We start from the raw sequence: 22,102 nt of genomic DNA, 5'->3' as shown, positions 1-22,102 counted from the left end.
AATCTGAAAACGTGTTTAAATATTTAATACAATAATTTCCAATTCAGTACAAAAAAGTTTAGATAATACAGTATAAGCATTAGTCGCCAGAGGGGGAAAAATTACATTGATTTCTGTAAGACCCTGAATGTAATCAAAAGTGAAAACACCATGACTGACTGACAGGCTGCATGTAGAATACATAATCTATACATACTTTGGCAAGATTTTAAAATTTGGTCATTTTATGCTTTTTGTTGAAATTTTGTTAACTATACTCTATTATTCAATTGCCTACATTTTGTCCTGGTCACCCCCCTCAACATAGCTTCTACATTGAAACCATAGATAGATGATTTGTTCACAGATTCTGATTTTGCCTTTTACTGTGGAGACTTGATAAATTTTCTTTATCCTCCAGTCACTGCCTCTCCCTGTCTGGCATGGTGAGTTTGGAATGATGCAGGATTGAGGAAATAATGGTGTAACCTTTAAGCTCATAACAGTATGATATGATAAGTGTAACACCAACACACCGAGTCATTATAACTCCTTTAAAAAAACTTCCATAAAAATGATTATAAAAGTAAAAATTCCACAGTACTTAATGCTATAAAAAGGTTACATTGTGACACACCAAAATAGTTTCCTGCAAAATAAAGCCTGACAAGATAATTCCTATATGTAGCAACACAACCAAAATTGATATACTGATACAGTGTCAATTAAAACCAAATCAACACACCATTTTCGAGCTGTTTATCATAAATTGTGAGCTATCAAGAAGGTGTCAAAGAGTAAGGTTGAAAAAATTTAATCCAATGGCTAAATCTTTAATCCAGTCTCATTAAAGGTTCAAATTCCCTTGGAAACTTAATTGGAATTAAAGTCAAAAATGATTTCAATTCAAACCGTTGAATGAAAGGAAACATGATAAATCTCTCAAGCTGTAAAAACATTGTGAATGATTCAGTTTGTGAAAAGCTGATGAAAAGTTGGCATGAGCAACAGAAATTTTATTTCAAATGAACAAATTGCTCTAGCATCTTATTTGGCTCTTGTTTGAAACATTTCACATTTTGATGCAGCCTTTCTGCTCATATACAACTTTAGACAATCAGTAGTAAAACAAATAAATTATTGTTGAAAAGCTGGAAATTTTATTCATAGTTACAATTGGTAGAAGTCATCAGCAAACTGTAGTTATGTACTTCAGCTTTTATGCCTGGTTCAGGTAATCTTGGACAAAACATTTTTTTCTATAGGTTGAAAGCTTGATGAGCTCTTTACACATATATTTAAAAAACAAAAATAAAGCAATGTATAACTGGCATAAAACTTTCTTTTAACATCAGATAGAATTGGTGGTACAAGCATGTTTTGCACATTCAAAATTATAATCATTTGGTAATTAAAAAGCCCACAGTGTTGTATCTATTTATGGGTATCCTAGTGTATTTATTTGCAACTGACCTGCTAATTCATGCATTTATTAAAGAAATGCCTAATCCAAAATAGTTTTTTTTGCCACTCTCTGTACAATCTATATCTATGGCTCTAGGCTGTTTCACCTAAGTGGTGTGGAAGTGCAGACATTGGATAAATACTAGCATTTTACTATTTTTTTTAAAAAGAGCTAATGAACAGAAATTGCAAGGCTACAGTGGACTGCACAAAAATCTTTCATCTTCCCTCTCCTTAGAAGAAAATCAATTTCTACATGTTTCACAAGAAACCTATTGTTCATCACATTTTATCGGTGTTCAGGCCTCTGCTTATCAAATGTATTATTTTTCACTGGAAAGGTGGATGACAAATATTGCAGCTCAGTACATGGTAGGCTGCTTTAAATCCTTGATGTATTGCTATGACCTCCTTACTGTTTACCAGATGAAGGAGATACCACAATAATTTGTTCATGTTTAATCATACTTTAGAGATGAAAATAGTCTTTTATCCCTTTTCTCTCTTTTGCAATTCAGCCATTTTCTTTAAGTTGTTTCTATTTGTGTGAATTTGCTCTTGTAAAGAGACAATTGCTCCTAGAAAATCCATGTTGCACCCAACAAATGTATAAAATAAGTAGGATATACCATTTAGGTATATGTTAACACTGAAAACTGAAACTTACCTCAACTCCAAATTTAATTAGATACCCCCTACATTGATGTGCTATTTTGACTCTATTCTTATATTCGATGTGCTTTTAGTAACTCTGATTGTGATTGGAAAATTAGTTGCAATTGTTCTAAACAGTTCCCTTGTGCAGATGTGAGTTGAGTTTGAGAAGCATGCAGACGATCTGCAAGTTTACACTTAGGGTTCCTAGCAGAACGTGTATTTTTTATTTCATTGATTTGAATTCAGTCTTGGGTCTTGGAGTATCATTCTGTGTTTTCCAACACTTTAATGCGCATTTAGAATGTGTAAAACAGACAAGTCTATTCTTTCTTTGGGTTCTCCTAGCAATGACCTTCCAATAAAAGAAAGAATGGCAGTTAATCATCCTACAAATGTCAGTGATTGCTTTTGTAGTGAAAATTTAACTTTTGTAAGATAACAAAGACCATGTTTTAAAAGCTTTACTGGTTTACATTTGTTTTTACATTGGATACAATAAATATCCAGAAAATGATGAATGCACATAAGGGCCTGAATAAAGTCCTGCTGCCTGTTCAGATGGAAGCTGTATCCAGACTTTGTCACCATGCATGAGTTCAAGAACTGAGCTCCCAGAAGCTTGGTCAAGAATCCCCTTCTTGTATTCATCGTAAGTATACATTTGTGGTTCATTGTTCTTGTATAATGCTACCCATACATTAGCACCTTTGCAATGAACATGATATGAAAAATAATAAATTCCTGGTATCTCACATGTAAAAATGCCAGTTTGCGGATTGTAGCTTTGTCTGCCATTGTATAAGATTTTGTCAAATTTGACAGGAGATCCTGCTGGCGGGAAAGGTATTGTTAGCTTCGCAGTGAATGCAGGCATCTCCGGACTAATTCCTATAGGTTTCCCTTTTTTACTTGGCTGAGCATAACCTTGTGGTGCCTTAATGCCGTCAATTCCTGGCCCCATCTCTGGAAGTTGAAACTGTCTTATATCAGTTGGTGGGCCTGGTGGACCTGGAGGTCCTGGAGGGCCAGGAGGGCCTGGTGCTCCTGACAATCCTTTGAAACCTTCTGGACCAGGTTTTCCTGTTGGTCCAATGTGTCCTGGAACTCCAGGTTTCCCTATGCCAGGTAGCCCTGGTGGCCCTGGTAGGCCTTTCTCTCCTTTTGGCCCAGGAAGACCTGGTGGCCCTATTGGACCACCCGGACCAGCAATCCCAGGTATTCCAGTGGGGCCTTGGATACCCTTCTCTCCACGAAACCCAACTTCCCCTTTCAATCCTGGTATTCCTGGTCGTCCAGGCAAACCAGATGGGCCTTTATGTCCCATATCTCCTTTTGGTCCTGTTGGTCCTGGCAATCCTCGTGGACCTGGTTGCCCATCTTCACCAAGATACCCTGGTATACCTGGCAAACCCTGGATACCAGCTTCCCCTTTTGGGCCTGGAGGGCCTTGAGCACCAGGCTGCCCATACTCTCCTTTCACTCCTGGGAAACCCAAACCACCCGGAGGTCCAATTTGACCTGGAGGCCCAGGCAGTCCTCTTGCACCTGGAGCACCAGGAATTCCAGGAGCACCAGCAGCCGCAGGTTCACCTTTAAATCCCTGCTTCCCCGGAGGCCCAGGCTGACCACGTTCACCTTTTGGACCCGGAAACCCTGGTTTTCCGACTCCTGATATTCCTGGGGGCCCTTGTAAACCAGGTAGTCCTTTCTCACCTTTGGCCCCTGGAAAGCCAGGTTGACCGGGAAGTCCATCTTGACCTGGCTTTCCAATACCTGGCATTCCTGGAGGTCCTTGGACACCACGGGGCCCTGGAAAACCTTGCAATCCTGGTTGACCTGGGAATCCTTGTTTGCCTGGGGCTCCCGGAGCTCCTGGAAGACCACTAAATCCTGCTTTTGAGATGCCTGGTAGACCTGCAGGCCCTGGTTGTCCAGGTAGCCCTTGTGGTCCCCTTAAGCCTGGTAATCCAGCTATACCTATTCCTGGTATTCCCTTTGGTCCTACAGGACCTGGCAACCCTGGCATTCCTTTCTGTCCTGGCTCTCCTCTTGGCCCTTGTTTTCCTGGAAATCCTGGTCTACCTGGCTTCCCAAATCCAGGCATTCCTGAAGGACCTGGTAGTCCTTGTGGTCCTGGTGGTCCCATTGGCCCTTGTTCTCCCTTTGGTCCCATGTCACCTTTGCGACCTGGCAATCCCATCTCTCCTGGTTTACCTGGCATTCCTGGCATTCCAGGCTTCCCAACACTTGGAAAACCTGGTTGACCTGGCAGACCTGGTTTTCCGACTTGCCCTTGAAGATCACGTCCCGGTATTCCTGGCAGACCAGGTGGCCCAGTTGGTCCTCTTGCACCAGGCTCTCCTGATGGACCCTTCTCACCTTTCATTGCACTTGGAAATGTCGGTATCATTTCTACAAAAGAAAAAAATAATTGAAATATAAAATATTTGCTTCTGATTTTAATAGTTATGAAAATGTTGAAACTTTTGATATCATTTAATGTTTGGAAATTGGTTGAAAAATGTCCATTATTTAAAATTTATCAAAGCAATTGTTCGTATCCATCTGTACAACCTATTACAAACGTTATATCATTTCTACAAATCTTTACTTCATCTTGTTACACATTTGTTCATCCCTTGTCGTTATACTCTGAGTCCACATTAACAAAAGCAAATCCCTATGTAAACTGACACCAAAGATTACATCTCCAATGCTCTCCTGGTCACCAGGGTATGAAGTAATTTTTCTAGGGTCTACCTTTTGATCGTTATTGGGTACGTTTTGGTTTTCAAGGGCTCCTTTCTCACTCTTACTATTTGATTTATTAGTCATGTAGTAACATTACCTCCTGTACTTGCACTGATGTATGGGCTGTTTAGAATCACATAAAAGTTAAATTAGGAGAATTAAATCAATGTTAATGGTGCATTAAATTTAAAACCACAGCACTCAAGAAAATCCTTGTTTCCTCAATGGCAGTATTTAACTTAGCTTAAGAGCACAGTCATAAGCTAGCAACAAAAGATGTTTCTCAAAAAAACGAATACATATTTCTATATACAAAAAGGCATTACCTTAAACATACCGTTCATATCTGTGAGGTCACAGCTGTTGCCTTGCCATTACAAATTCATAAAGTTTAACTACTTTAACCAGGCAGTTGTTATCCTTTTTACTGCATCTCAGATCTCTATCTCAGATTTAAATTTTACAATTGACATAGTATTCATACACCGTATTCACTGCACATTTCTCCCATAAGGCAAGCCTTGAGCATATGCAGTCTCCTGATAGAAGTTCGACATTCATGTGTAAACATAGAAAACAGGTGCAGGAATAGGGCATTCGGTCCTTTGAGCCTGCAGCCCCATTCAATACGATCATGGCTGATCATGCAATCTCAGCGTCCCATTCCTGCCCTCTCCCCATTCGCCTTGATCTCTTTAGCCACAAGGGCTATGTCCAGCTCCCTCTGAAATATATTTAATGAACTGGCACCAACAGCTTCCTGTGGGAGAGGTTCACAACTCTGAGTGAAGAAATGCTTACCCCTTATTCTTAGATTGTGATCCCTAATCCTGGACTTCTCCAACACTGGGGCCATTCTTCCTGCATCTAGCCTGTCAAGTCTCAACAGGATTTTATGTTTCTATGAGATCTCCTCCACCCCCCCAAAAAACAACCATTCTTTTAAAATCCAATGATTACAAGCTCAGTCGATCTAGTCTTTCCTCATATGTCAGTCCTGCCATCCCGGGAATCAGTCTGGTGAACGTTCGCCGGACTACCTCAATAGCAAGGATGCTCTTCCTCAGACTAGGAGACCAAAACTGCACAAAATATTTAAGGTGTGACCTCACTAAGGCCCTGTATAACTGCAGACTTCCTTACTCCAATACTCAAATCCTCTCGCTATGAAGGGGAGTATGCCATTAGCTTTCCTCACTGCCACTCACCTGCATGCCAACCTTCAGCAACTGTTCCACTAAGACACAGAGGCCTTGTTGCTCCTCATTTTTTCCTAAACTGCCACTATTTAGATAATAATCTGCCTTCCTATTTTTGTGACCAAAGTGGATAACATCGCATTTATCCACACGATATCGCTATTCCCAACTATAGGTAATTCATTACCTGAGTGATTTCAAATTTTCCAGGTTTCCAGTTAGCTGGCTTAAAACGCCTTTCTTTGAAATTTCCATCTCCTTCCTTCCTACCCGTGCAGCCTCCCTCTCTTTCATCCCTCTCCACACAGCTTCCCCTTCTTCCCAAATTCCTTGCAACATCCCTCTTTCTCCTTCCACCTCTTGCAAACTCCCTCTCTCGCACATCCTCTCTCTTGTGGTCTCTCTCCCCAGCTCTGCACCCTCCCTTTCTCTCCAATAGCACCTTGCAAACCCACTTTCTTTCTCACTTGCAACCTGACTCTCTCCCAATTCTGTTGGTAACATCCATCTTTCTCACCCCTTTGCAACCTCCTTCTCTCCTACCCTCAACCCCACAGACTGCCTCACTACCCCACCTCATTCAATCATCCTGTCACTCTTTAACCCTCTTGTCAACCCCACTCTCAAAGCAGACCTCATGCCACTTGCCACCCTTGACTGCAGTCTCCTTTTTCCCCTCCACCCACCTCTCCTCTGCAAAGCCAAACCTCTCCCCAAACCCTTAAACTGACTTTCCTTTTGAGGAAAATATCAGGAATGCTTTTTAATGTCTACTTTGATGAAGTTATAATGAACTTCATGCATTTATATGTTTCTGACTAAGTTATCATAACCCAATATGGAATCCAGGAACTGGCACTATTTCACTTCAGATTCTGGGAGGTCTATGTCTAAGCCAGCTATAGGTATTGACACTGTTAGGTCTGCTTCCTCAAGCCAGCTAACAGAACCAATTCTATGGTACTATTATTCAGAAAATTAACAGAATTTAGGGCACTATATCGAGACCCTCCATTCTGTCATTGAATCATTCAAGACATAAAGCTTTTCCAATTCATAACAGCTCTTTAACATCCTTATCGACTAATGCCTGCCCCATCACAGATGTTCTCCCTGGTTTATGCTCTCAGGCTTTGCACTAAATGATTCTTAATATTTGGTTATTCCAATTTTCATTCAAAGCCACCTTTTGAATTCACCAACCTACCATTTTCCCTAAAGTTTTCTGTCCATTTAATTCTCCTATGTGTACTCATGACAAACCTTTTGCATGACCCTTTAAAGAAATTTTCATCAAGTCTTAATACTCAATGGTTTGCATTGGTTGAAAAGTAATTGATTATCAATCATTTCAGGGTAAAACTTGTTAGATCATGCTAAAATGTTCATGATAGTTTCCTGTTTTAACATTGTGTCTCTATTTTAGTAATACATTCCACAGTGTACTTTGGGACTATTGAAAGCCTACCTAACAACCTAAGTAAAGACCATTGAATAATTGTCTGCCAGAGACTTTGCCCAGATTCTCGTCTTCCACAGTTCCATGTCAAAAAACTGTCACACATCCACTCTGTGACTTTTGCCTGTGGCCCATCTAAAAGGAGGGTGGGATTTGGAGGATGGGATCTGTGCGGTAGCACAGATTGCTGGCCTTAATAATTTGTGCGATTTGCCCTCGTCCTCTTGCTTTGCACTGTAACATCTGGGATGAGAAGGTTAGTTTGTACTGGTTTTTGTGAGATCTGAACAGACACTTAGGGAGGCATTGTAACCAAATCCAGCAGTTAGATAACAAATAGGATTAAGCGCAGCAGTGGTTTTAAATCCTGCCTGATTTTGCTTTTGTCAGTGAAGATTACAGGCAATACTTTAGAAATGTAATTGCTTCTGCAATGTTATAAAAAATATTCTGAATTGTAAATCAAATATGTTTGACTTGCAACTGTTTCAATTTTAATAGCTTATGTTGAAAATGAGTAGTGTCAAGTACAGGGGTTATCAGCTCAAATTCGACATGTAAAATCAGTCTGATACATCTGCACTCAATCAGCCAAGTCTTTCCATTATATTAATCATATGTTCTCACAGTTCTGTAGAGACAATACTACTAGAAAACAACAAAAGATAATAAATTATATTTACTTGAGTGAAGAGAATAATCTTACACTCAAGTCTTCCTTCATTGCTTTCTCCTCCTTTTGTGAAGATAATGTGTGCAGGTGGTTACTTCATCTCATTTCCAAGTCTTGTTTCATGATGAGAGGGTTATTGCACTAGGAAATGAGATGAGCTGAATGGATTTTTAAAAGACATTTATTCTCTCTTTGTTCTTGTGTTTAACATGATATTTTTAAAGTTTTGTTTGTGTGTGTTGCAGAATGGCTACAGTGGTTGATTTAATGGCTATTTAACTTTGAAGGGCATCACAGCGAACCCATTCTGGAGTTCACTTCACATGACATTAACATGCCATTGCTTTCCAGTAGAAGTTGTTGAATAGTGATCAACAGTAAGAACCTGTCAGTCTACCCCTACATCAAAACATTAAAGACACTTATAGTCATTCAGATCCAATGTTCGGAGACTAGCTAATGTTGTCGCCAAGTGTATTGAGAACATCCGTTGTTGTTACACTCAACTTCTAACTGCTATACTGAGCTGAACCATCCAGAGGAGCCACTGAAACTTTTATTTCTTAGACTATAAATGCATTTTGGCTTTGACATGATCCAAGAAATTCTTTTTGAGAAGAGAATACTTTTCCCAGCCTGGAGGGTTATATTTCAACTATTACAACTGCAATGTGTTTCTCATTTTAAAAGAAAGCTGTCTTCACTGGATTGAATTTAACAATACAGGAATTTCCCTGCATTTTAATGTTTCTACAACTTAGAGTAAAGCGGGTTGTTTGACAGAATCAAGTAACATTCGTTTTGTTTCTATAAACAATTGCACATTTAAGAGTACTTAAAGTGTTCTGACTGCAAATTGGAGCATTAGGAATTCCCTTGAATTGTTTCCTGATATAAATACTGTAAGGTATGCCTTCAGAAATCTCCAATAACTTTGTAGATATTATTAGAGAATGAAAAAAGTTTGGGTATGCATGTAACCAGCTCAAGTGGGTATTCATGTTAATTAACATTAATTTAAATGAATATTCCAATGTATTCACTTCTAGGAAAATGAGAATTAAGTGAACTGATTCATTCTAGGTAAAAGTGTCCATTATTAAAATCTACAGAATAAAAGCTTTTTATTGGGCAAATTTGGCTATTTCTTGGTCAGGATGGTGCTGATCCATTTGCATCTCAATACACTTTGTTGTCTTTATGTTTTCTCGAAATCATTGCTTTATTCTGGTCCAATACTCTACTGTGCACAATGTTTAAAAATCTCAGTATTTTAATGGGCATGAATTCATTAACTTTATTAAAGCATAGACAGTCAGTGACCCCATGCAATACATCAAAATTAATGAGATTTCCTTTTCTTCTGATTTTAGAGCACAAGTTTAATTGCTCTTTTTAAAATCTTTGTGCTTTCCCCAGCTCAAAACCAGTTTGTGACTGTATTCAACTTGAATTAACCAATTGATATTTTAATAATCTTGGGAGGGATGAAAGAGGAGAGGAGATTTGATTGCCTGTATGACCTTTTCTATCTTATAAACACTATCCAGAGGTGCTGTAATGTGTTAAAATTAAATCCAGATGATATTCTCTTTGTCACATTTTCAGAATGATAGTGTGTACTTTCCATATTATCATTTGGGGAGGGCAAATGCAGCTTGAAGAAAATTACAAAATGAACACAGTGATACAATGTGATAAATAGAGTATTAAAGCATAGCGTTATAGAATCCTAGAGTCATAGAGATGTACAGCATGGAAACCGACCCTTCGGTCCAACCGTCCATGCTGACCAGATATCCCAACCCAATCTAGTCCCACCTGCCAGCACCCAGTCCATATCCCTCCAAACCCATCCAAATGCCTCTTAAATGTTACAATTGTACCAGCCTCCACCACTTTCTCTGGAGTTGCAATCTAATTCTTTAAACATATTTGACCACTGACATAATTGCAGTAACACCTTCTATAATTAGTCTTCTTCAAGTCTCAGTGTTATGCTTTCCTTTATGTCTCCATTGACTCCTCCCTACTTTATTTTACATGCATCTTGTATTTTCTTGAATAGCTTTCAAAATAACTAAGGGTGATTTGTTTTCATGGTTTTACTACCACTTTGAGGTCAAGGCCACGGATGTAGTTATGGAGAATCGTGAATGTTTATTCCTTTTAAATGGACATTTCCTTCTGCTAGTTACAAATTCTGCATGCTCCAGGAGGAAGCCTTTAAGATCTTTATTTAATACTTACTTTCCTGTTTGCATTTACTGGAGAGAGAATACGGAGGAATGGATACTGGACTCAGAAATGATCCATTTGGCAGTGAGAGTTGCATATGCTACAAAGCTGTAGATCTAACTAAGGATCATGTCCTAAACCGCAAGACTGAGTTAAAATTCTGAATCATGCATTCCCAGACATGCGATTATTTGTAACAGATAGTCTTCAGGTTATATTTTCTATTCCTGTTTGCCACTTAAATCATAGTTGTCTGGTTTGTGTAAAAACATGGTATGTTTTAGGAATAGACAAACAATTCATTTTTAATAAATCCCAAATCTGTCTCCTTATGGTTTCTCTGAATTCCTTCTTTCTCAAGAACCACATGAATTGTCTGTTGAGCATTTTTTTCTATGACTTTAGCAAGTGGCTTTTTCTGGTCATTTGTTCCATAAGAATGTAAGCAGTAGTGTAAATAAGTGTCAATTGATTTCCTTCTTAATTCTGATTTCATAGATTTTAAAGTTGTTCCCCCAATAGCTAAGACATTTGCTGTAATCCATTTCACAAACTTTCTTGCACAAACTTGGGAGGTTTTATTAGGGTCTCTCAAAGTCTTTACTTTTTCTGAAAAATGAATTTGTCTTTCTACAATTTATTTTTCGATAAACTATCCTAAATTGGAATAGTACTAAACTGAAATTAGTTACGAATGCTGGAAAATTAATGCAAGACGAGATAATGCTGGAAACGCAGAACAAGTGTCCAATTAATGCTTAATGAATATGTTCATTTATTTCAGTCTGTAGCTCTCCTTTGATTCAAAATGCTATAGACGAAGTCTGTCTCTAGGATGGAAACTCATGATCTAGCCTGGAAATCTGCATAGTTGAATGTAACAGTACTAACCACTGGTGGGTTGTAGTCTGACATGCTGTCTAGTGGAATTTTTGTATTGTACTTCATTTTTGAAAAAAGTACCAAGGAACAGAGGTACACCTTCCCAAACATTCTTCAGGACTAGCAGAACCTCTGTTCTGATGATAGATCAGAAATGTCAACTCGGTTTCTCTTTCCACAGATATCAACTGATCTGCTGATCTTTTTTCCAGCATATATTATGTTTTAATTTCAGTATTCCATTTTTGCCCACGAGCAAAGCCAGGGTTCTGAACTTCACAGTCAGTGGCAGTTAAACTTTCAGTGAACCCACCTGGTGTTAACTGAACAGCAATTAGACTTTTGAATAAAGGCAAAACATTGCGGACGCTGGAAATCTGAAACAAACACAGAATGTTGGAAAAACCCAGCAGGTCTGACACCATCTGCAAAGCGAGAAACTGAATTATTTTTTTGAATCTGGTATGGCTCTCCTTCAAAAGACCAGATTCAAAACATTAACTCTATTTCTCTCTCCACGGATGCTGTCAGATCTGCTGAATTTTTCAAGCATTCTCTATATTTGTTCGCAATTAAAGCTGGCAGCTCGAAGACAACACACATTTACTTTAGGAACTGAACAATAAATGCTTGATCTGGTACTTGTTGCATGAGAATGCCAGCTCACTTTTCTGAATGAGCTGCTGCTCATGATGTAGGTTACTGCCATCATCCTCTTTAAGTGTGGGAAACTACAGGACCTTTGTTTCGATCAGAGTGGTGTTGGAAAAGCACAGCAAGTCAGGCAGCATCCGAGGAGCAGGAAATGCTTAGCCTAGTATGTTAGAAGAAAACCACTTCCCAGTATAGCCAGAACGATCTCTGTTGCTAACAAGATACGGGTTATTGCACGTTAGCAACTAGTTACAGTTTTCATTGATATGATAGACATTGTTATTGAGACTTTGAGGAGGATAAATGTTGGGTGACATTGAGATCCTTAACTGTCCTGCCCCCATCATCATCTGGGACATCATTGTGGCTGATGCTTATGGCTTGCCTCAGTATTAACCTTTTCAATTGTATTCTCTGCCTCCAAAGCTTTACATTCACTGACATTGAGCAACGCCTCAAGCTGGTTGTATTACAATTAAATTAGTAGATCTAGCATATTTTGCTGTCTCTAACTTTTCTATTACATTTTGAAAAGCATTGAGAAACATATAGTCATTTTAAATAAGAAATTTTCAATTCATGTGGAAATTGCTTTAAGTAATAAAGGAACACCAATCACATTTAAAGAGAGAAAGAACTTCTAGATTCACAACCTTTGGCCTCTAAAGCAGCTTAACGCTAACAACACCGAATTTTTATTTCATGGCGAGTAAAGGTTTATATCTTTACAAAAGCTTCACTTAAACATTTATTAAATGGATTGTAAATTTGATGGTATAATCCTCCCCTCTGAAAACAGATCACTTTTCCCTGAGGAATGCTACAAGTGACCTGTTCAAAATTCCAAAAGACAACTGCGTTTAACCATATTATGTGAGACACTCAAACTTTTATGCAACATATTTCTGTGGAGAACTTGTTCTGCTTGTTGAGTCTGAACATATTCTTTCAACAACCACATAAAATGCCAAGAGTCCACATAATGTTAATTTATGAGCTGGTGCTAATGTTTTTATTGGCAATCTCACTGACAACTAAGGTGTTTTAAATAACAGACAAAAACAGTACACACACTCTTTGTCTCATTGCTTTCCAATTCATTTTCCACTCATTTGAGCACAGATTGCTTGATCCAGTGCCTGTGTTCTTCAATTGCAGTCTGGTTTGAGTTATGTGATTATGTATGTTTTGTCTACCATATTTTCCTGTGCCTCACACATCTGTACTATTTAATTTAATATAAAAACCTAATGGTGCTTTAATACATAGCAATGGATCTCAGCCAGGCATTTGCAGAGTAGGAAGTGCAGTCATCTGACTGAAGTTATACTTCTTTGGAGCCTCTCTCCATTTAAGTGATAGTCTGCCTTTGATTCTTCCTAACAAGTTGCATGATTTCACACTTTCCCATATTAAACTCTTCAACTCATCTATATAGCCTCTTGCAAATTCTTTGTCTTCAACAAAACATGCTGTCCCATATATTTTTGTTCATCAGAAAATTTGAAAACAAAACTCTCTCCCCTCCACGTTGTTACTATAGATAGTAAATAATTGAAGACCCAGAACTAATCCTTGAGGCATTCCACTAATTGCCTCGTTCTAACCTGAAAATGACCTAATAATCTTAACTCTTCCTCTTCTGTGTTAACCACTTCTCAATCCACGTTAATACATTGCCCCAATATATGAGTTTCTTCTTTGAAGTAACATTTTGTGGCACCTTATCGAATGATTTCTAAAATCTAAATTTATTACATCAACTGCTTCCCCTTTATGAACTCACTTGTTATATCCTCAAAGAACTCTGGCAAATTGGTCGAATGTGATTTCTCTTTTGCAAAACCATGCTGACTCTGCTTGATTGTGTTAGGTTCTCTAAAATGTCCTGCTCACAGGTGTACCACATTAGTGGTTTCCCAATTCACTGGAACCCTTATGGAATGTTTTCCCCCGACACGTCGGATGCTGAGGGGTAACCTTATAGAGGTTTATAAAATCATGGGGGCCATAGATAAGGTGAATGGCTAAGGTCTTTTCCCCATGGTAGGGTAGTCCAAAACTAGAGGGCATGGGTTTAAGGTGAGAGGGGAAAGATATAAAAGAGACCGGAGGGGCAACTTTTTCACACAGAGGGTGGTGTATATGTGGAACAAGCTGCCAGAGAAAGTAATAGAGGTGAGTACAATTATGACATTTAAAAGACATTTGGGCAGGTACACAGAGAGGATAGGTTTAGAGGGATATGGGCCAAACACAGGCAAATGAGACTAGTTCAATTTAGGAAATCTGGTCAGAACTGGATGAATTGGGCCGAAGGTCTGTTTCTGTGCTAAATGACTCTATCCAGTGACTGCTGGAACAGTTCAACCAATGCCTTCGCTATCTTTGCAGCTACTTCCTTTAAAACCTTTGGATATGGGCTATTAGATTGACTTGTCTCCCTTTAATCCCATTAGTTCGCCAAATACTTTGTTTCTCATTGTAGAGACTGATACAAGAACAGTCCTCTCATTAGCATCTTTCTTATCTGATATCTTTGGCATGTTTATAGTGTCCTCATGAAGGCTGACGCAAAATATTGGTTTGATTTCTATCATTTCTTGGTTACCTGTTATTAATTCCCCAGTTAGCATCCTCCAAGGGTCTGACATTCACTTTAGCTCCTCTCTGTTTATATAACTGTAGAAGCCTTTGCTGTGTGCTTCCACTTTACAATCTGTTGCACTTACAGTGCTATTTATCACCACACTAATGTCTTCCTGTATTAAAGAAGCAGTTCTTTGGAGGATCTTTATAGACTTGATGGATCGAATGACCTGATTCCACACTGTAAAGATTCTATAAATCCCAACAATGTGAAAAATTGCCCAGGAGTGTCCTATACACAAAAGTCAGGACAAATCCAACCCAGCCCATCAGTCTACTCTTGATCATAAGTGAAGTGATAGAAGGTATCACAACACTGTTATCAAGCAACAAGTTCTGAGCCAGTCTAAACTAGTGGCTATATATCTATTATACGGTAATAAGTGATCCCTGACCATTTTGTCAACTGTTTTTTATGTTGTTGTCAACATGCACTTTCATGATCATTCACTTGTACAGTTGATACTGGATTAAGTAGGTAGTATTTAGAATGATTGTTTAGTAAAATGTAGGGGCCACAAACTGGTCTGTTGCATGAGGTAAGACAAATAACTGTTCTGCTGCAAACATCTGTATGGTAACTTTTCAACTGGTCGCCTGGATGTACATGAATAATTATAGATCAATTGTCTGTTCTAGAAACTCACTGATTTTCATTTCAATTGTCAGAAAGTTGAAACATAACCCACTTAGTACAAAGCCGAAACACAAATCTGAAGGGGTAAAGATATGTTGAATAGAAGCTAAGCTGTATTTATACCATTTAAGATCTTAAGCGAGGCCATGAATAAGGCTATTAGAGCAAAACTTCTGTATGTCAGCGCAGAGGTTGTGTTACACTAAACACAGCTTCTGTTTGTCTTCATGAAAAACTCCTTGGCAAAACACTTTTGGAGAACATTCAAACAGCCATGCATCATTTTATCACAGTAGTATAGTGTGCAAGGGAAGAGACAATGTGTTCTGACCTGATTTATATGGTTACACTGTACTGCAAAGAAGGCTTCACAGATACACTTTTCATTAAGTGACTTTTTAAACTGGTTTTCTGGCACAAGGATGGGGAAAATAACAATTTTGCTTGCCTTCTTCCAATCTCCACAACAGAAAGAAAAAGCTCCTGTGCACAATTTAACCATGAAGGACAATGCTTTAGCACCATTATCAAATTTCACTGTGTAATATCCAGAAGCCAGAGGAAGTATGTTGTACAACACTGCATATTCTTGTTTGAGGCTCATAGTTTAATACCAAACATCTTAGGGCAATTTTGTACCTTTGGCACTGGAACAATTGTCAGCTGTCTCTTTGAACATTTCTCTTTGAGCTTTGAGCTTTGAACTGTCTCTTTAAGCTTTTCACTCCACTTCAATCAACTTTAGCTCAATGCATACTCACCCTACTCCCCGTGAAAATACACCTTTCTCAAACATACTGTGAATTTGTTTATATTGAGAATATTTCTGGTTGCAAAAATGGAAAAAAAGACTATTTTAATGAGTCACAATAATTATAACCACACACTTAGATGAAAGCAAGTACATTATTGACAATGAGAGTCCTCTGGTGGCTAATACTATGAAATATACCAAACACAAATGCAATTGGAACAGCAATTTAATTGACTTCTTTAGTTTTTCCAAAATAAAATGGACTAAAAATCAATATATATGGCTCTTTTCTGAGTATTCAGGAGTATTCAGAGTATTCAGGACTGTTGTACAGATCAGCATGCGTCAAGTCTATAAAAGAAAACAGAATTGCCGGGCTTAGTTTTGGAAAATTAAATGGGCCATGGCAGCAATGTGGCAATAATGAAAAATGCTGAAATAGCAAACATCAAATAATTACGTTCAATGTAAGAACAAGAAAAATGAATAAAGATTAAAGATAAGGATGATGGAATGCAAAAGAGCAAAACTCTGAGATAAAAGGGCCTTTTGGCCTGGATTAAATTTTTGGAAAAGTTAGCAGTTAAATGCTATGATTTGCAGTCAGATTACAATACATATATTGCCAGAAGGAAAAACGGATTGCATTAAATATTGGGTTCTAGAGACAAATGAAAACTTGAAAGACTTGAGAATAGCTAGTTCAGGTAAACTCCAAGCAGAACAGAAGGACCTTGTCCACAAATCTCTAAAGATGGTTGGACAGTTAGAAAAGTATAGACTTGGATTCCTATAGTATTCTTCCCCAACCACTAGGCACCTCAAATTTCTTTAAAGCCAATGAAATATTAGAGAGGTATAATCATATCCATAGGAAATATGGCAGTCAATTTCCATATAGCAAGCTCCTACAAATAGCCATATATCAATTATCAGATAATCTACTTCTGTGATATTGCCTAATGGATCAGTGTTGCATATACAGGGAATATTTTCTTCAAAAGTACCAAGGGATCTTTTGTATCTACTAAGCCAGTTGGCTAGATGTTGGTTTAATATGCAATCCAAAAAACAGCACCTGTAACAATATGACATTCCCTCAGTCCTACACCTGATTGTCAGTGTTTACTTTTTTCTGACCAAGGCCTTGAATGGGTCTTGAACCTTGTAACTTGGAGGCAAAGGAACTTCCAACTGACCTACAGCCAATGTGACTGGTAAAGTGGCTAAGAAGACAGACAGTATAATTTATTAAGCAAGACAAAGAATATCTGCACCAGGAGGATTTTCTAGAACTGTATAAAGCACCATCAACTCCCTCTCTAACAACATTGTGGGTCTACCTCCTATAAAGGGTTACAGTGATTCAAGAAGGTGACTCACCACCACTTTCTTCAGAGCAGTTCGGGATGGGCAATAAATGATGACCCAGCCAATGATGCCCACATCGCATAAATTAGTTTTGTTTTTAAAAAATGCTGCAGTTGGAGTGCTACATTCTGTTTTTGTAACTACAATATAGAAAAATTATGATTGCACTAGAGAAGGGATAAAATTTAATCACGAGTTTGCTGCCTGGTCTGAGGAAATTTAGTTATGATGAAAGATTGGATAGCATAGGCTTCTTTTCATTGACACAATAGAGATTGTTGGAAGACCTAACTGAAGTATATAAAATCATGAAGATTTGATATGGAAAGACAGCATGGTGGCTGTTACAGAGATCTAGCTCCAGGAAGGGCAAGATTGAGTTTTAAATGTTCCTGGATACAGGGTATAACAGAAAAGATAGGAAAAGAGGAAAAGGCAGAGGTGTAGTGATGTCAACAAGGATGGAATCTATTCGGAGCAAAGAAACAAAGAATGTGTATTTGCATTGTTCGGTGTTGTCAGTGGACTACCAACCTATGAGAAGAAAGTAGGCAAAAAATTCCGAGCAAGTTGTGAGAAGTGCAAAATGTAGTTATAGGATAGTTATAATGGGGGACTTTAATTCTCCAAACATTGACTGAGATACCAGGAGTGAAAAAGACAGTGTAAAATAAAAATTACTTTGGTGTTCCAAAGAAAAAAATTCAATTCCAACAACAAAAGAGGCACTATTAGATCCTGCTCTGGGGGATCCAAGATGGCGGAGTCCTGTTAGGATCGTGTTTGCTGGGCTCCTCGCTGCAACATCAACCCAATCACTTTACTGTGAGTGAAAATGCAGTTAAGGAGCTAGACCCTGCTCTTGGCAATGAGATGATAAAAAGTAGATAGAAAGAGTGTCGGTGAGATAATTTAGGGGACATAGATCACATACCATAAGCTTTAGGTTGACTATAGAAAAGAACAAATAGCAATCCAAAGAAAGTATAATAAACTGGGAGAAAGCCAACTTCAATGGGATAAGAATGCATATGGCCAGAATAAATTAGAGTCAAAGTTTGGCAGGAAAAACAATAGTTGAGCAATGGGCTACCTTCAAGAAGAGGTATCCCTGTCATGGTCAAAACCTGAACCCCCAGGATGATCAAGAAATAGAAGTTTAGATAGGAAAGAAAATGTGTGCTTATGAGTGGGTAAAGAATACAATTGGGAAGTGAGCTGAATATAGAAGATTCAGAGAAAATCAATTAAGAGAAGAAAAGGAGAAGAAGGAAAAGAGGCTGACAGCCAACATGAAAAGGAAAGCTAAATGCCTTCCATAGACATGAAAATATGTTTAAAGGTCATTTGAGGAGGAGTGGAACCCATTAGGGATCAAAAAGGCTACTTATGCATAGAACCAAAAGATGCAGGAACAGAAGTAAGCAAATCAGCCCAAGGAGTCCGTTCCACCATTCAATAAGATCATGATTGATCGGATAGTCCTCAGATCCCCAAACTTCTTGATTCCCTTACTAATTAAGATTCTGTCTATCTCAGCCTTGAGTATACTCAATGGACCAGCCTCAAAACGCTCTGTGATAAAGAATCCACAGATTCACAACCCTTAGGGAAGGAATTCCACCTCATCTCTGTCTTAAATGTGCAATCCTTATTCTGAGATTATGCCCTCTGGTCTGAGGCTTTCCATTTCTTCTATATTGCCTCTCATTCTTCTATATTCCAATGAGTGCAGGCCTAATCTACTCAACTTCCCTTTGTACCAAGGAAAATGAGAATGGAAATTGCCAAGACACTGGCTGTAAATTTTCAGCCTTCCTTGGACTTGGGGTGTGGCCAAAAGATTATAGCATTGTAAACGTCTGTATGGTTACGTTTAAAGTACCTAATGGGTTATTTAAGGTATGATTAAAATGATTACAAGATGATACATGCACTTTAATAGGAAGCAAATTTATTAGTTTAATCTATTTAATATATATTAGAAACACATGCAAACTAATGCGTGAATGTATTGGCTTAAAAGTGCATAATATACACAAGTATACACGAACAAGTGAGTCTCACACCATCTTCTCTCCATTAAGGGCTGTGTCTACAGTGGCACTAAGAGGTCTATCGGAGATTCCATGGCACTGGTCTTGCAAATCCCAGCCCGATGGTGTGAAGTCCAATGAGTGGGGCAAAGTCCCTGATATTTCTACTATTCTGAATCTTAGGTTATGTGCTGAATTCCCATTTTCTAATAACTTCTGTTCTTTTCCAGCCTCAAAAATAGGTGAAAAGTACATACAAACAGTTCCCACTTACCCTCAAGGTCAGGCAGACTCCCCCCAGTCAAAACAGACCATTTTTGTGTTAGGCCTATTTCTCATGTACTTTTCCACTTTACTTCAATTGCTCATTGCCATGTCCAATTAATCCGTAACAATTAAACCTTAATGGTCTGGTTTGAAGATATAATTTTTCAGCCCAACACTACAATATTATATCCTTATTCAAATAAAGGTAAAAAGACTAGCTGCAACAGGTCAGTCAGTTTAACTTAAGTAGAGGGGAAACTTCTAGAAAAAAAACAATGTGGTGCACAATTAATAGTCACATCGAAAATGCGAGTTAATTAATGAAAACTAGTATGGGTTTATTAAACAAAGTCAGAAACTGGAGAAGCTTAGCAGGTCTGGCAACATATAAGGCTTGTTATAGATCCCATTGTACAGAAACCCTATCAGTTCCACAATAATGGAGATAATAGCAACTTAAAAGTTATAGAGCCATAGTCATAGAGATCTGGAGCATAGAAAAAGGCCCTTTGAACAACTGTGTCCATCATGGTCAAAAACAACCACCTATTCTAATCCCATTTTCCAGCACTTAACCCAGAAACTTGTATGCCTTAGCACATAAATACTTCTTAAATGTTTCAAGAGTTTTTGCTTCTCCCACACTTACTATCAGTTCTAGACTCCCACCCACCCTCTGAGTGAAACATGTTTCCTCATATCTCCCCTAAACCTTCTGCCCCTTATGCTACATTTAAGCCCTCAGTCATTGATCTCTTCATTAAGGGGAAAAATTTCTTCCTGTCTACTCTATCTATGCTCCTCATAATTTTATAAATCTCAATCATGCCCCCTATCAATCTCCTTTACTCGAAGGAAAAACAACCCATCTGTCCAATCTTTCTTCATCACTGAAAATCTCCAGCTCATGAAACATCGTGGTGAATTTCCTTCACACACTCGCCAACACTGTCAACACCCCTCTGACAATATAGATTCCAGAACAACATACAATACTCTAACTGTGACCTAACCAAAGTTTTATACAGTTCCACTATAACTTCCTTGCACTTAAACTCTACGCCAGACTAATAAAGGCAATTATACCACGTGCCTTCTTAACCACTCTATCCACTTGTCCTGATATCTTAAGGGACTGTTTTTTTTCTACCAGCCTTAAAAACAATTCCAACTCCAGATCAGAGACTGAATGTGGGATCTTTCTGCCTTCTGTTGCACAAAATTAAATAATCTAAGAATTAACGTACAATTTTTAAGTCTTACCTTTTGCTTCCTTCTGAGGCATGACATCTTTTCCAAACACATGCATTTGAGGAACTTCTTTTCCATAACGGTGCATATATGGTAAATCTTTTCTATGCATGGGCATGTGTGGCATCTCCTTGCCCATGTGCTGCATGCGAGGGCTCTCTTTCCTAAGGTGCATCATGTGTGGGACCTGTCCGTGCATTTGCATCTGTGGGATCTGCTGTGGAATTTGCTTCATTTGGTAGTAGGCACCTCCATAAACGCTTCCAGCCAGAAACAGATGGATAGCCATTGTCAATGCCTGCACAGGGATGAGAGGCACAGCCATTTTCTGAAAGAAATGCATAAAAATAATTTACAATATTTCAATTTCCCTTTGCTTTATCCCTCTGATTTTCTTTTGGATACAGGAAGTGAGATTGTGCAGTTTCTGATGGCTGCACTTATTATACTGCAGTATTTGAAAGGAGATCTTGTTTAAATGGTTGATACTGGATTCTTGTTTTTTCTGCCCTCCCATGACATGGAACACAATTATATCACATGAAAGCTGTCTTACTGACATAGCTAACCTTTATTCAAACAAACAAAAATGGAAATTGCTGAAGACATTCAGCAAGATTAGGTTCACTGGATTCAAATGTTAATTTTGATGTTAAGTCTCCACAGATACTGGTCAGACCTGCTGAGTTTCTTCAGCAATTTCAGTTTTTTTGTTTGTTTAAGATTGAAAACGTCCACAATTCTTTGTTTTATTTATTCAAACATCATTCATGAGTGAATATATTTTTTAAAAATCCATCCAGGATAGCAAAGTTCAAACAGCAGTCCTGGTTTAGATTGTAATGTTACTGGATACCCTGGATACTCTGGATGAGAACCCATTGGTACATGGCTAATGTCTGATTTATAACACAATTTATAACACAAGGATTCATTTCAATAGACCCTTTCAACATTAATTTGCTTTCCAGAATTTGAAGTTACCAAAACTTTTCTGTATTAATCATTCTGTAGGTGGACAATGGAAGTGTTGCGAATTATAAATTTTGAGAGGACATATCCAGACTGGAAGAATAGGAAGACCAGCTGCCTATAAATTTAGGGTAGGCAAGCAGGAGACTGGAAGAACACAGCAAGCCAGGCAGCATCAGGAGGTGGTGAAGTCAACATTTTAGTACAGA

General features: G+C 38.3%; 1 protein-coding gene across 2 annotated transcripts in view; it reads right to left on the bottom strand.

The window, feature by feature from the left end:
* Window positions 1–4: 4 nt before the first annotated feature.
* Window positions 5–22,102, bottom strand: part of col8a1a (collagen, type VIII, alpha 1a) — a 140,151-nt gene continuing 118,053 nt past the window's right edge. For both annotated transcript variants that reach the window (XM_043701141.2, XM_043701142.2), the window contains 2 exons: window positions 20,934–21,249; window positions 5–4,512 (listed from right to left, as the gene is read on the bottom strand). In XM_043701141.2, the coding sequence (XP_043557076.1) occupies window positions 2,582–4,512; window positions 20,934–21,246 (2,244 nt within the window). In that variant the 5' untranslated portion in view covers window positions 21,247–21,249 and the 3' untranslated portion in view covers window positions 5–2,581. The remainder of the gene's footprint in view (window positions 4,513–20,933; window positions 21,250–22,102) is intronic.

Source organism: Chiloscyllium plagiosum, unplaced genomic scaffold (assembly GCF_037043375.1).
Source record: "Chiloscyllium plagiosum isolate Xiang-an unplaced genomic scaffold, Cpla_swu_hap1 HiC_scaffold_12, whole genome shotgun sequence".
Classification (NCBI taxonomy): domain Eukaryota; kingdom Metazoa; phylum Chordata; class Chondrichthyes; order Orectolobiformes; family Hemiscylliidae; genus Chiloscyllium; species Chiloscyllium plagiosum.
Note: the sequence above shows the minus strand (reverse complement) of the source record. Positions and strands in the feature narration are given on the sequence as shown.